This window comes from Glycine soja, chromosome 11 (assembly GCF_004193775.1).
Source record: "Glycine soja cultivar W05 chromosome 11, ASM419377v2, whole genome shotgun sequence".
NCBI classification, from domain to species: domain Eukaryota; kingdom Viridiplantae; phylum Streptophyta; class Magnoliopsida; order Fabales; family Fabaceae; genus Glycine; species Glycine soja.
In genome coordinates this window covers 37980812-37994213 of record NC_041012.1, presented here as the reverse complement: position 1 = coordinate 37994213, position 13402 = coordinate 37980812, and the positions used below count along the sequence as shown (strand labels likewise).

At 32.5% G+C, this 13402-nt stretch overlaps 2 protein-coding genes across 2 annotated transcripts; one reads left to right on the top strand and one right to left on the bottom strand.

Moving 5' to 3' along the window:
* Nucleotides 1-882: 882 nt before the first annotated feature.
* Nucleotides 883-4312, top strand: LOC114374106 (WAT1-related protein At5g07050-like). Its single transcript, XM_028331707.1, has 7 exons — nt 883-1218; nt 1333-1395; nt 1504-1620; nt 2091-2337; nt 2484-2645; nt 3082-3233; nt 3792-4312. Exons 1-7 carry the CDS (start codon nt 1010-1012, stop codon nt 4069-4071), a joined length of 1230 nt encoding a protein of 409 aa, XP_028187508.1. The 5' UTR covers nt 883-1009; the 3' UTR covers nt 4072-4312.
* A 2028-nt stretch (nt 4313-6340) lies between these two features.
* Nucleotides 6341-13139, bottom strand: LOC114374883 (65-kDa microtubule-associated protein 5). The gene is made up of 11 exons (XM_028332601.1): nt 12826-13139; nt 12228-12431; nt 11453-11695; nt 11140-11355; nt 9599-9754; nt 9352-9511; nt 8981-9132; nt 8062-8149; nt 7592-7665; nt 7439-7513; nt 6341-6814 (listed from the first exon to the last, which is right to left on the bottom strand). Exons 1-11 carry the CDS (start codon nt 12892-12894, stop codon nt 6548-6550), a joined length of 1704 nt encoding a protein of 567 aa, XP_028188402.1. The 5' UTR covers nt 12895-13139; the 3' UTR covers nt 6341-6547.
* Between the last annotated feature and the right edge of the window lie 263 nt (nt 13140-13402).

The following is a 13402-nucleotide window of genomic DNA, read 5'->3' as shown; positions in this document are numbered from 1 at the left end:
TGCGATAGTATGAATTGAAGATTCTCTAAGATTGACCTTATCGGATTACAATTTATCCTTTTTATAAAATCAAATTGAAAATCAAGTGATTTCCCGAACCCAATTTGAAGCACAAAAAGTGCTCCGTAAAGAAGGTTTCTAACAAGTCAATTAGTAAACACATCTTTAGTTTTCAGATGTTCTCGGATCAAAAAAATAAAACATAAAAAAAAACAATTATTCCCCTTCTGTTTTATGTCTTCTTTTTTTCCCAACACACAATTTTGATGTCAAAGCATGGAACCAAGAAAACAGCAAAAGTAGCAAAACCTAGGGGTGTTAAAAGATGTTAAACTAAACTAAATTGTCTAAGAACTGAACTAAATAATCTAGCAAAATTACTCATTGGAATTTATATATTTAATGTTACAATTTTATTAGTTATATAATCTTCTTAATATTTTATAAAAGTCATGCCAATCATTGATTAGCCTATTTATTATTAGGGCAACCCTGCTAGAATAGTGGGATATCAATTGCGAACCAAAGAAGTGGGATCTCATTTTAAAATATAGATAGTATAATTAGGCAGCAAAAAAATTGAAAAATAAAGAACGATAATGTTAACTTTCTAATAAGATGTTATTATACTCAAAGCCTACTTTATACTAATCATCACTTTTCATTCCATTATCACATTGCTTGATCATTTTTGTTTCGATATGTGTCTACCTAGTCATTAATATATGCATTGTCGAGCTGCCCCCCATTTCAATATCCCAAGCCCCACTAGCTAGAAAGAGAGAAATTAAGATATAGACATATTGCAATGAACATTTACGTGTACATGCATATGACGAAACCATTTGATTCTTGGTTGGTATAAATAGCATGAGCTTGCCCATGATATTTCTTAGGAAGAAACACAACTAGCCTTCTTCAAGTGTTCTTCCTCTTTAATTTCTCTATAGAATACTTACCCTTTTCTCAAGACTAACCTCTCGATCCTTCTCAAAAGAAGAAAATTAAAATGGCAACTGAAAAGCTTAGAGGTTGTGCAAAGTTTTTTGCAAGCTCTAAACCCTACTTGGCCATGATCTCTTTACAATTTGGCTATGCTGGCATGAACATTATCACTAAGGTTTCCCTCAACCAAGGCATGAGCCACTATGTCCTTGTGGTTTATCGCCACGCTTTTGCCACCGCTGTCATCGCTCCTTTTGCCTTTATTTTTGAAAGGTTCATAGAATAAACATAAACCTTAGTGTCATCATCTTGTCATTTTACTCTCTCTTTTTTTTGTTACTATAAAGCTTTGCAAATTAATGCTTACTCATTGTTTCAATTTTCCAGGAAAGGTCAACCGAAGATAACATTCCCAGTTTTCATGCAAATTTTTATCCTAGCTCTTCTTGGGTTAGTCTCCAAGCTTAATGCACTAACAAGTCTATATAGTATGGTGAATATATGAAAGTATGAAAGTGCATATATTAATATGATTGTTTGTGTTGGATTATAAAACAGGCCTGTGATTGATCAAAATTTCTACTATGCTGGGTTGAAGCTCACATCCCCAACCTTCTCCTGTGCAATGAGCAACATGCTTCCAGCCATGACTTTTGTGATGGCAGTGTTTTGCCGGTAAATTAATTAAACCCTGAGTTTTTTTTAAGGGTCGATCTCTAATGGGAAAATAGCACATAACTAAAAAGAGTAAATGTGTTTTTTTATCTTTCAAAACATTTCAAAATTTCAGTTTTCGTCCGTATAAAAATTTAATATATTTTTAATCTTTATATTAATTTTAACAAAACAAGTTTTTAGTTTCTGATGAGGAATTAAAATCACATCACTTTGATAATAATTAATTATTGGGACTAAGATCATAGTAAGTTTATATATGAACTAAAATCAATTTTTGAAATATTTTAAGGAGTTCAAATTTATTTTGCCCTAACTAAAAATAATATTCTCTTTCTTAATTGTTAATATATTTTTAGGGGAGACGCTATTTTTGAAATAAAAAGAGGAAGGGGACATATGGTTTTAAGTTTCACTTTCTTATATGCAAGAACTAAGAAGTGCTATTATTTTTTATTATTATTGAAAAGGATGGAGAAGATAGACATAAAGAAGGTGAGATGCATAGCAAAGATAGTGGGAACATTAGTCACAGTGGCAGGGGCAATGTTGATGACCTTATACAGAGGTCCTATAGTGGAGATGGTGTGGGCCAAACATCCACACAATAAAACCAATGCAACAACCACCACAGGATCATTGGACAAAGATTGGTTCTTAGGATGCACCTTTCTTATCATTGCCACCCTTGCTTGGGCTTCCCTATTTGTTTTACAAGTAAGTGAGACATCAAAAAGAAAAAGAAAAAAAAATGTGCTAACTTTTATGGAGTCCCTCTCTCTCGCTTTTTATGCTAGCTAGTGTGTCTTTTTGTTGATGTCACACAAATAATTGACATTTATTTATTTTTTGCTATTGGGCAGGCCAAAGCTATACAGACGTACAAGAATCATCAGCTAAGCTTAACTTCACTTGTGTGCTTTATAGGCACTCTTCAAGCTATTGCTGTTACTTTTGTAGTTGAACACAATCCTTCTGTATGGAGAATTGGCTGGGATGTGAGCTTACTTGCTGCTGCATATGCTGTAAGAATACAAGAACTTTACCTTCCATTAATTAATTTTAGGTTTAAATTGCACATTTAGTCTTATACTTATATATTTTGTTTTAGTTTCTATACCTAAAAATTATTTGTTTGTCTTTTTGTATATATCTTTTAACTTGTTTTAGTCTTGACAATTTTAGATGTCAGAATTAAAATAGATTAAAAAAATATATGTATGAGACAAAAATGAGTAATTTCTACTTATAGGATAAAAATATATAAAAAAATTGTATTAAATATAAAGACTAAATAAATAATTAAATCTTTTATTAAATTTCTTAAGTATTAAATAAATAATTAAACCTTTTTATCTGTAAGTACTTTTGTCAGATTTTTTCTTTTCCAATTTATAACATGCGATTTGTATTTCTCTTTTTTTTCTTATTCTTTCCTCTCTTTTTTGTATACTTTAATAGGGGATTGTGACATCAAGCATATCATACTATGTACAAGGACTGGTAATTAAGATGAAAGGACCTGTCTTTGCAACTGCCTTTAGCCCTTTAATGATGATCATTGTTGCCATCATGGGCTCCTTCATCCTTGCAGAACAAATTTATCTTGGAGGGTAAATTTCTTTTGGCCCTTCTCCTTGCAATTATATATGGTTCAGAAAATCAATTTTACCATCATCGAAATTAAAGTATGTGGTAGCAGGACTTCATATATATGTGATATATATCGATCATGCTTTTAATTAGACTGACTTGTAGCATGATTGAGAAACTGTTTTGGAAAATAAATAGCTTTTTCTCTCTATAAAACTATCTTATAGAATTTGGAAATAAATTATTATTTTACTAAAATAATATAAATCAAACACACTAGAAGTATTCTTTGCTTAAATAAATAACACCTAGCTATCATCAGTGGCATATTAGCAAGAAAATATTTCATCACACATTCACACACATTCCAATTCCATTTTTAATACAAGTTAACCCATGTCTGCGATGTATATTAAGAGTATTTCTTATAATACAAGTTAATAAATTTTAGTCAATAATAAAAAAAATTATTAAAGAGTGTATTGATAGTATTTCTTCTTTTTTTCATTGTATGGGAATCAAAATGGTCTATCAGTTCCAAACTAACAAAAGACTTTGTTTCTCCCTTGTGGTTGCAGTGTGATTGGTGCCATCTTAATTGTTATAGGTTTATACTCAGTTCTGTGGGGAAAACACAAAGAACAAATAGAGAGCAAAGTGGCAGATGAAATTCCCTTGCCTGTAAAGGATTCTCAAATTGCTGTAATTGCAGGGCCAATAATTGATGCCACTGATAATTTTACTGAAGAAAAATATGGTCAGAAAGGAGAAGCCAACAACAACAAGCTCTCTTCACTCATAATAACCATTCCTATTCCAGAGCCTCCCACTAAAGCTAACCAAGAGAGAAAAGCTTAAGCAATTTGGAATGTGAATAGGAATTAATGTTTTTTAAATTTATGTTTTTTGCCCTTTTTAGCAATTTCTCCTTTCTCCTTTTTCTTTTTTGATGACATAAAAAGGGTCTTGTTTGTTGCATTTAAGCAATATATGATGTATAATTTTGAAAAGTATTCCAACTTGCTAGTCAAATTAGAAAAGACAATCATAAAGCTTTTATTATTATTATTAAGACAATCATAAAGCTTCTCTTTATCCTCAGGCCTCTCTATTATAGATTTCATTGACTCTTGTTTTTTTTTCTTTCTTTTTTTATAGAAATATTATTGCTTAATTTAAATTTTACTGAGGCTGATAATTGTTGAAGTTTTATTGTATTAATTAATCAAATTGTTTTACATTGTCGCAAACCAAGTATATGTATGTAACAAAGAAAAAAACTATATGTATACTTTCATTACGGTAAATTCTCATTTTCATCTCTAAACTTGAAATCTCATTTTCATCTTTAAACTTGAATGTGTTGATTAATTTAGTCTTAAAATTTCTAGGGTGTTAATCCTTAAGATTTTGGTATGCTTACTATTTCTTAAAATATACGGCATGTCATGTTAATTTTTATATCTTATTATAAATTATCTAATTAGTTGATCCAAGTAGAATTCAACTTAGATTTCTAAAAATACTAAGATCTTCAATTCGAACTTTGTAGATAAAAAGAATTGATTGGGAAGAGAGTCTCTACCGGAGGTGGTCGAACAGATACTCCAACAAAGTTTCATCATCAACAAAGTTTGTAACAAAAAACGGTCCTATTTAAGGGATATGCGTGTAAGAGGAAACTTTCTTGTTGCAAACCATTTACATGTAAAGGAAGAACCTTGAGATTAAGGTTATGTTTGGTTTTTCATTTGCGATGCTTCAAACTCAGTTTGAAGGGTAAATTAAGTTGTGACATAGTTGATTACCCTTCAAAGTATATTTGCACATTAAAATTTTGTCTAAAAACTTAGCTTTGAAAAAAAAATGGTTGTTTTTACAAAGTCAATTTGTAAATTTAACTTTTACTCAAAGTTTGTAAACTTTAATCAAAACATGCACAACTATTTTTAGATCGGCTGTGCATAAGGGTGAGAATAGGTCAGGCCAGCCTATAGGGGCCTACGATCTGGCCTACATAAAGTCTGGCCTGAACTGGCCTATTTAATTAAAATGTTAGACTCAGACTTTTTTAAAAGTCTATTAAGGCTTAGACTTATAAACCTGATAGGCCGGTCTATATATATATATTATTTTTTGGATACAATTAATTTTTTTGAAACTATCAGGCTTTGATTACACATTAATGTTCCATAACTTTCCATCCTGCAAGAACTCTGAATCATTCCCTTGAAGCTCATCCTCTCCATCATAAATGATCCGCTTGTCCCGAAATGACCTGGTCCAATAGGGAAATCCCAATTCATTAGGCTTTTCAATACAATAAAATAGAAAGCCCCAAGGGCTCCATAGTCTAGGAGCCCAAACGATGTGATTGAAAAAATCCTCCTATATTCCTATAATCAATGACTTTAATTATAATTTAGGTGTGAGTCATGTGCCCTTTTATATTCTTCATTATTTTGATTGACTTTTCTTTTTCTTTAACTTTCCTATTAAATTCCTACTCCATAAAATATTAAATATTTATTGTGAAGAAGGCTTTTAAAAAGACTATCAGACCAGACCAAACTTTTAAAAAGGTGAGGCCGAGCCAAAATAAAAGCCTTTGATAGGCTATAGGCCAGACTCAGGCCTCAAAAGTTTATCGTAGGCTAGGCTCAGGCCTTTCAAAGTCTGGCCGAACTTGGCCTATTTCCACACCTAGCTGTGCAATAATGGAGGTGTAACATCCTCAAGCAATTAATGGTTAGGTAAAATATTCCTTTGAAATATTGGTTGTAATGTTTGTTTGAAATCGCATATCACTTATACGGTGCCATGTGACTTGTCAAAACTTATGTCGCACAAGGAAGCACTAGATCAGATGAGGTAAACAGAGCAGGTAGCTGAGAATTGTAGGAACAATAGATAATATAGCTCCTCTAAAATGAAAATAACACACTTTAAACAATTAAGTGCAATAATAACTTATAAATTAGAACATTAACTCTAAATTGTCATATATGTATCTAATTTTATCAAACTTCTCAACTATTAATTTTCTGATAAATTAATTATAAGTACCCTTTATTCTCTAAAGTACACCTCATTTTTGAAGAATCAAATCAGACAACTTACACACATGAAAGAACAAGAATGACTTCTTTTTATATTTGTAATCTATTTAGCCCGTGACTTGTACAATCTTCTATATCAAGCCTAGAATGGGTCATTCATTTGTCATTTACCAAATTTACAATGCATAACGTTTCAGAAGGAAACATAATAGAGCTTGTAGAATAAGCGCATTTTCAAAGCTGACTGATTCACGAGTCAAATTAGAGGGCAGCCCTTAATTCCCCCTAGAAACAGAGTCATCTTTTGGAAGAGCAACATAGTTCACTGGAATTATGCTGTTCACTCTGCCACTTTCTCTACGGTCCTTTCCTCCTGAGTTTCCATGGCGGCCAGAAGGCGTCGAAAGCATTCGACGCCCAGTTGGTGTCCCAAGTATGGTGTTAGCATGAGTGCTCTGACCCAGAGGCTTTTTTGTTGCAGACCTTGAACCAAAAAGTGCCTCTTGCTCTACAGCGTGTTGTTCTTGTAGCCTCTTCTGCTCCTGTTAGGCAAACCAGAATAAGCGGTTGTGTAACAAAAAGTTCAAAGTTGATGAAAACGAAAACTAGTCATTCAAATTGAAGTCCGACACATAAAATAATTGAAGACTTGGTCAAAAAGTGTCCTACACTACATCAGAATTTGATTCGGTACCATGCACAAATAAAAAAGGAAAAACTTCTCACAAGGCGAAGCAGAAATATGCAGCAAACTTTCAAGAACAAAAAGAAGCTTCATTATTCTGCATTTTTCATTTTATTCATTTTAATGATTAATCATAGATAATGAATGCTTACCAAAGTTTTCCCCCTATATAAAAATTGAAGAGGAGCATGACCATAACAAGAAATGGAGGAATAATTTATTCGGCGATATTATTAACCATATGTATTTCTACAATACATAAATGAACTTTGAAGAGAATTCACGTAATGATAGGCAATCTTTAAATACGATTTACAGTAAGCAAGTAACAAGATCAGCAGGAACACATGTCCTTACCAGGACATCCAAATTAAGTTTCATTTTGAACAACTATAAAATAATAGTTCTTTTTCTTCCAATGATATAGAAGATGAAGGTTTAAGGGTAGAAAGAGCAAAAAGGTTATAACAGCAAGTGATACCCGATATTTGCGCTTCTCTTCTTCTCTCAGTTGCCGTTGTACAATATATTCATCCAAGTTATGTAACAATGGAACCTGAAAAATAATTAAATTGGAAGTTGGAACTTGACTAATATTTCCATATATCAAAATATATAAAATATAGATAAATACCTTTTCATATAAGAAAGGTATTCCTTTTTCCATTTCCCATGCTTTTACTTTTGCAGTCAAATTCTCAACAATAGCTGCTCAAAATTCTCGAAAGATAGTTAGTGTCAAGCCAATAAGGAAATTGGTAGGAAGAATATTACAAGCTACAACCTAGATCTCCTTAGTGTCTATATTTTATATATAAACTTTTCTCTGAACCTTATTGCCAATCCTTTATTGATGATGTCCAAACTGTTGGAAACAAGATTAATTACCTAATCACACTAACCAGATAGCTTGTATAGTAATTAAGACTAGGATTTTATCACCATTACATCATAATGGTTTTCATATTCAAGTATAAGCAGCTACTAATTTCCAAAGTTTTCCCACACGAAGGCATAATTATCTATCACCAGAATCCAAATTCTAGATCTTTGTGAACTCGTATAAATGCAATAATAATAATAAATAAATAAATGACAACTTACATGGTAACTTGCTGACAAGAATCCGTGCTTTCTCAGCACGTTTCAAATTTTTGTGTGCTCCTCTTACTGCACTATATCGGTTTTCATCCTGAAACGAGGATATGAAAAAGGTAAATGATATATAAGAATATTTACAACATAACTTGGTAGAGAATGATGCATAATAGATAAGGAAAATGTATATTTTAGGGACAATTGTCTTTCCCAAATTTTTAGGGATTTTATCTTATAGGAAATTATTTATTTCTTTTATTTAATTAGGATTAGAGTCTAGTATTAGTATAAATGGAACTGCTATAAATTTTAGGGAACTTATATGGTGCTATACCATCCACATGCTTATTATTAAATGTAAATTGTCAATTATTAACTCTCCTAATAGCTTTAGTTGTACTCTCGTATTATTAACTCTCATCAATGATTTTAGTGCTCCTACTCCACATAAGAACTTTTGGATTTGAAGCATGGATAATGCTAAAGCCCGTCCTACCCTATCTTAAAATTCAACTATTATTTAGAAAAGTGGGGGAGGCAACTTGCAAGCATCAAACCAGAGAAGACCAAAGTGAGGACTCATGAACAATTGCAAATAATTAAAAAAAAAAATCCAAGAAACTCAATCAAATCAGCGTGTAACCATCAAAATCTAGTTACTTATGGGCATAAGACAGACATTAGATTGATATTTTACCTTTTTTTAAGTAAAATTAGTGAAAGATACACTCACCAACTCTGACTCGGCCTAATCAATTGGCATGTAGTTTGGCAACACTAAGCTATAGATATAATATAAATTAAAAACATATATGGAAGTATTTGAATATATTAAATAGCATCTATCGTTCTCTGCAGTAATAAATTCGACCCATTAAGTTATGGCTTATTTATGAATCATAAAATTTGAAAAGAAGTTATCTACCCTTTCATATTCATCTAACCACTTTTCCTCCTCAGCTGCAAATTTCCATTTCTCTACCCTATCTAAGATATCTCTTCTGCTTAGAGCTTGCTCTTTGGCTTGTCTTATTTGATCATCCATGCTTTGAAGCAAATCAGACAGATCAATATTACCTGCAAAGCCATAAAAGCCAGTATTGAAGGAAAAATAAAAGCTAAGAACAGACATTATGGACACACATATAACAATAATTCTTGAAAGTATTTAAGATGGAAAGATTAAAAAATAAAGATAAATGTCTGTAAGCATCCACAAAAATTTTGAAAAAGGAAAGAAAAAAGTTTAATAATACTATAATCTATATCAAAGATATCAAAAGATAGTTTTGGTACCAGATTCGATGAGGCTGGTCAAAATCTGTCTGGCAGCTTCACTATCAACATCCATGTGAACTCCTCTGTAAATTTCTTCAAGCTCATTCTGCCTCTTAAACACTAAATCCTTCATCTTACTGGCTTTCACAACATTTAGTCGCTGGACTTCAACTTCAACCTGCAAAATTATAAATAATCAAACAACTGAAACTCAAATCTTGAAGTGAATAACTGCATGCTAAGTTAAAGTCAACAAAAGTTTCACCTGCTCAATGACTTCTGCAGAAAGGCAACATTCTGTAGACACTTCATCAACTGATGCTGAAATTAATCTAGTAACATGGCTAAAGGCCTGCTGATCTTCAATTGGTGTCTCCATAAGTTCCCATAGCTCTACCAGCAATTTAGCAAGCTCTTGTATCTACAGGAAAGTAAAATAAAATGAATGAATCATCAAAAACCTGTTGGAAATAAAGTGATCAACCAATAACAAAAATCAGGCACAAGATTCAATTTTATGTTTATGTGGATTCAAACTGAAATACCCTTTCAACCACATAATTGCATCCTCAAGCCATAGGAAAAGAAGCAAACATAATCCCTTATTATACAAAATGAGTCAAGTTAATTGTAAAGAAAAGAAAAAGTTATGAATTATAGGTCTATATCTTTTTGTAAACAAATTTCATTTTCATTTTATAAACATAAAGATATACTATGTGATAGTGATACAATTTATTCTAAATTCCATTTGCATCCAAAGCAAAGAAACATATAAGAAACTAAAAATTATTATGCAATCTGCAAGAGAATTCTACAGACAAAAAACTACAGTAGTTCAATGTCAACCCCCTTAATTTTTGGCCAAAATCAGTTTAAGATTCTTAAAAATGTTGCATAGGTTCTTGTCTTTCTTATTGTCAGTTAGAAAAGAAGTTCTAGCAAGTAGCGAGAACAACAACATTTCTTGCCATGAATATAATGCCGGATACTAGCATATGATATATGTACACTAATATTGTAAATAAAATCATTTACACATTGACAGTAGTGAATTTATCCCTGGCATTAGATACATTTTTATCTGAGAAAAAGCACAACCACCAGGAATGGATTTCTTGACACTGGACCAATGCAGTATGTTTAATTTAAAGCATGTGCAACTTCAAATAAAACTTGTGTATTAAGATTCAAAATTAGATGTATGGTTTTACATACCAAAACATCTGACAACCTAAAGAAAACAAAGACTAAAATCATCCCCAATTTAACTAGCCAAGATTGACAATTGGTAGTGGTTCTAGCCCAGGCTGGCTTAAAACACACTTATAGAAGACTAATATAAACTAGCCTGTGTCTATAAAAATTCATAATTTCCTCTCAATTCAAAGTTAACTTGCGTATCACTCATCACGTTGAACAGTATAAAAGAAGAATTTGAGCTTCAATTGCTAGAACATAAGAAATTATAATTCAGAACACAGTTAACTACTCATGATTAAAAGGTAAGTGCTGTAAAGTTATGTTCAATCAATTAGATAGTCCCAGCAAAACATTGACACACAACTTTCAGGCAGCAACGGGCAAAATATTTCATATGAGAAATATTTCAATAACAATTGGAAACTAAGCCAGTAACTACTGATACAACTTCTATAGTGATCATTTGCTGTAAGTCAAACAAGATGAAATTCGACACCAACATCACTAGCAAGTTGCAACAGTAAGGCACATACATACACATGCAGAGATGCAGATATAAGTACAAGTCATTTGCACCAGTTCATCTAGATCAGAACAACTCACCTTTTGTAGCCTTTTTTGCTTCTCCCTCTTTAATGAATGAATAACCCCAGTTAATCTGGCAAGAGTGTCATTGCTGATGCTCTGTAGCGTACCTTTCGATGAATCTCCCAAGCTTGGGTGAATTTCATTTAGTGTCTCCCTAAAATCCATTGACATTACTACTGTAAGCTCACTAATAGTACTAATATGACTCTTCACTTTCTGCTGGCGCAAGATCTGGTTGGAGAGAAAAAGGAAGCAATGTTGAGCATATAGGAAGTAAAATATCAGGAACTATCAATGATATATGACTATATTTTGAATTTATTAGAACCTTTTCATTCTGAAGCTCCTGGAGATGCGACTTGAGTTCTCGCAATTTCTTTGTTGTCAGGTCACTTTGATTATCTGAATCTGTGACACTATTGTATTGTCCACAACCTGCTATTTCAGCACATATATGAGAAATTTGAGACTTTATCTTCGAAAATTCCTTGATTCTGTCATCCTTCTTTGACCTCAAGTCCTCTATGACAGGTCTAATGGTAGCTATTTGCTGCTTCAGAGTTCCTTTCCCCTATCAAACACAGAACCCGATTAGTTGAATAGATATTTTGCCGATTCAATTAGCATGATCACTAGAGGGAAAAACACAAGATCTTGGAAACATCGATCAGGAATTGTAATAAATAATTAAAAAATGACAAGGAAATAATCAATTATAGAATCTTATAGTGACTGCAGTAAACACAGTTTTGAAAATTGCACTAAACACCATGTCAGTAAAATATAACACATTTGGGGAATTCACTTTCATAAATTACTATACAGGCAGGCATATCAATGCCTGCCTGTATATCAATGCCTCCTGTATAGCCATTGTTAAGAGTTAAGATCACAAAGTCTTTCTATCTCAACAACATGGGAAATTCAAGTAGTTGATGATTCAGTATCTTCCAAAATTACATTTTCATTTAGAATTTACATAAAAGACAACTGAAGACAACCTCTCACTCTAGCACCTTCATGTTCCCATTCCCAACCATGTGTAACCGAACTGATATAAAATACAGCAACACAAAATGAACTGGTAACCAAACCAAACCTACCCGTGGAAGTATGGTACATTCTCCAAGGGAAGAAACAATATTGGCTACTTCCGCTTCAGCTTCAGCCAACCACTGATACAGGTCAGCCTTGTGCTTCCTCGTCTCCTCGACTCTCCGGTGATAAATGTCCAGGCACTCTTGCTCCAGTTGAAGAAGCGTGTTGTCTCTATCGTTGTCACTCTCCCCAATCTCATCCCATATCATCTATCAGAAGTCAAAACAATTCAAATCATTAATTCACACACTAAAGGTCACATCTTACACTTAAGACTACCGTTAAACAATCTAACACATCTAAAGCAAGATTCCTCATTTTCACTTTTAATTACAAAATTGTCACCTTATTTTCAATCTCTGTTTTATTTCCAAGATTTGTACAGAAAACAGAGAGAAAAAAGAAAAACACTTTTTCCAGTACAAATATTTGAAATCAGAATCAGATTGAAAACAAGACACCAAATTTACAATTAAAAGTAAAAATAAAAAACCAAAACTTGACTATCCAACAAAATTACAACAAAAACAAAATGTGACATTTTTTTAATAATTAGAAGGAAAAAAAACATATAAATTGAAAGCAACAACTTGAGTGAAGAACCTGCAATTCGCGGAGGAGAGAGGCGCAGGTTGTGCGAGAGGGAGAGAACGAAGGAGGCGTGGCCGCCATTTTCGCGAAGAAGTAGAAAAGAAGGAAGAGTGAAAACTGAAAAACCCTAAGTGAGTATGAGAGAGAGTGAGAGAAGAGTAACTACGAAGTGCGATGAAGAGAAATGAGAAGAATTGGGGAAACGGCGAGCGTTACGAATAGGAGCGTTGAAGAAAATCATTGGGTGTGCTGCGACGGAGGATTAGGGAAAAGATCCCATGATTTGAGTGTTTTGACAGAACAGGTTCCTCTGGCTTTGTTTTCGGGTTTTGGCGCCAAACTCACGTGTCCTACTTCGAATTTTTGTAGTCAGACTCATTAAATTTGTTGACTAGTGATTAATTAAATTGTTGACTAATAATTAATTTTTTTAATTAATATTAAATACCAGTATTCAATCATAAATTCCTAATCATCCGTCTTTTCTTTTATTTTCCTTTTAATTTTTAAAATAGTGATAAATTTTGCTTAGTTATATTTTGCACTGAAAATATCAAAATCCTATTTTCATCTCTTATTTTGATACTAT

Bases quoted from the DNA above. Each gene is read 5' to 3' on its own strand.
- LOC114374106 (XM_028331707.1), top strand. From the start codon at position 1,010: ATGGCAACTGAAAAGCTTAGAGGTTGTGCAAAGTTTTTTGCAAGCTCT. The intron at 1,621-2,090 runs GTAAATTAATTA...ATTATTGAAAAG, and splicing joins GTGATGGCAGTGTTTTGCCG to GATGGAGAAGATAGACATAA. The intron at 2,646-3,081 runs GTAAGAATACAA...ATACTTTAATAG, and splicing joins TACTTGCTGCTGCATATGCT to GGGATTGTGACATCAAGCAT.
- LOC114374883 (XM_028332601.1), bottom strand. From the start codon at position 12,894: ATGGCGGCCACGCCTCCTTCGTTCTCTCCCTCTCGCACAACCTGCGCC. The intron at 11,356-11,452 runs GTTCTAATAAAT...CTCTCCAACCAG, and splicing joins AGGAGCTTCAGAATGAAAAG to ATCTTGCGCCAGCAGAAAGT. The intron at 8,150-8,980 runs GTAGATAACTTC...TCCTCGTTTCAG, and splicing joins GGTTAGATGAATATGAAAGG to GATGAAAACCGATATAGTGC.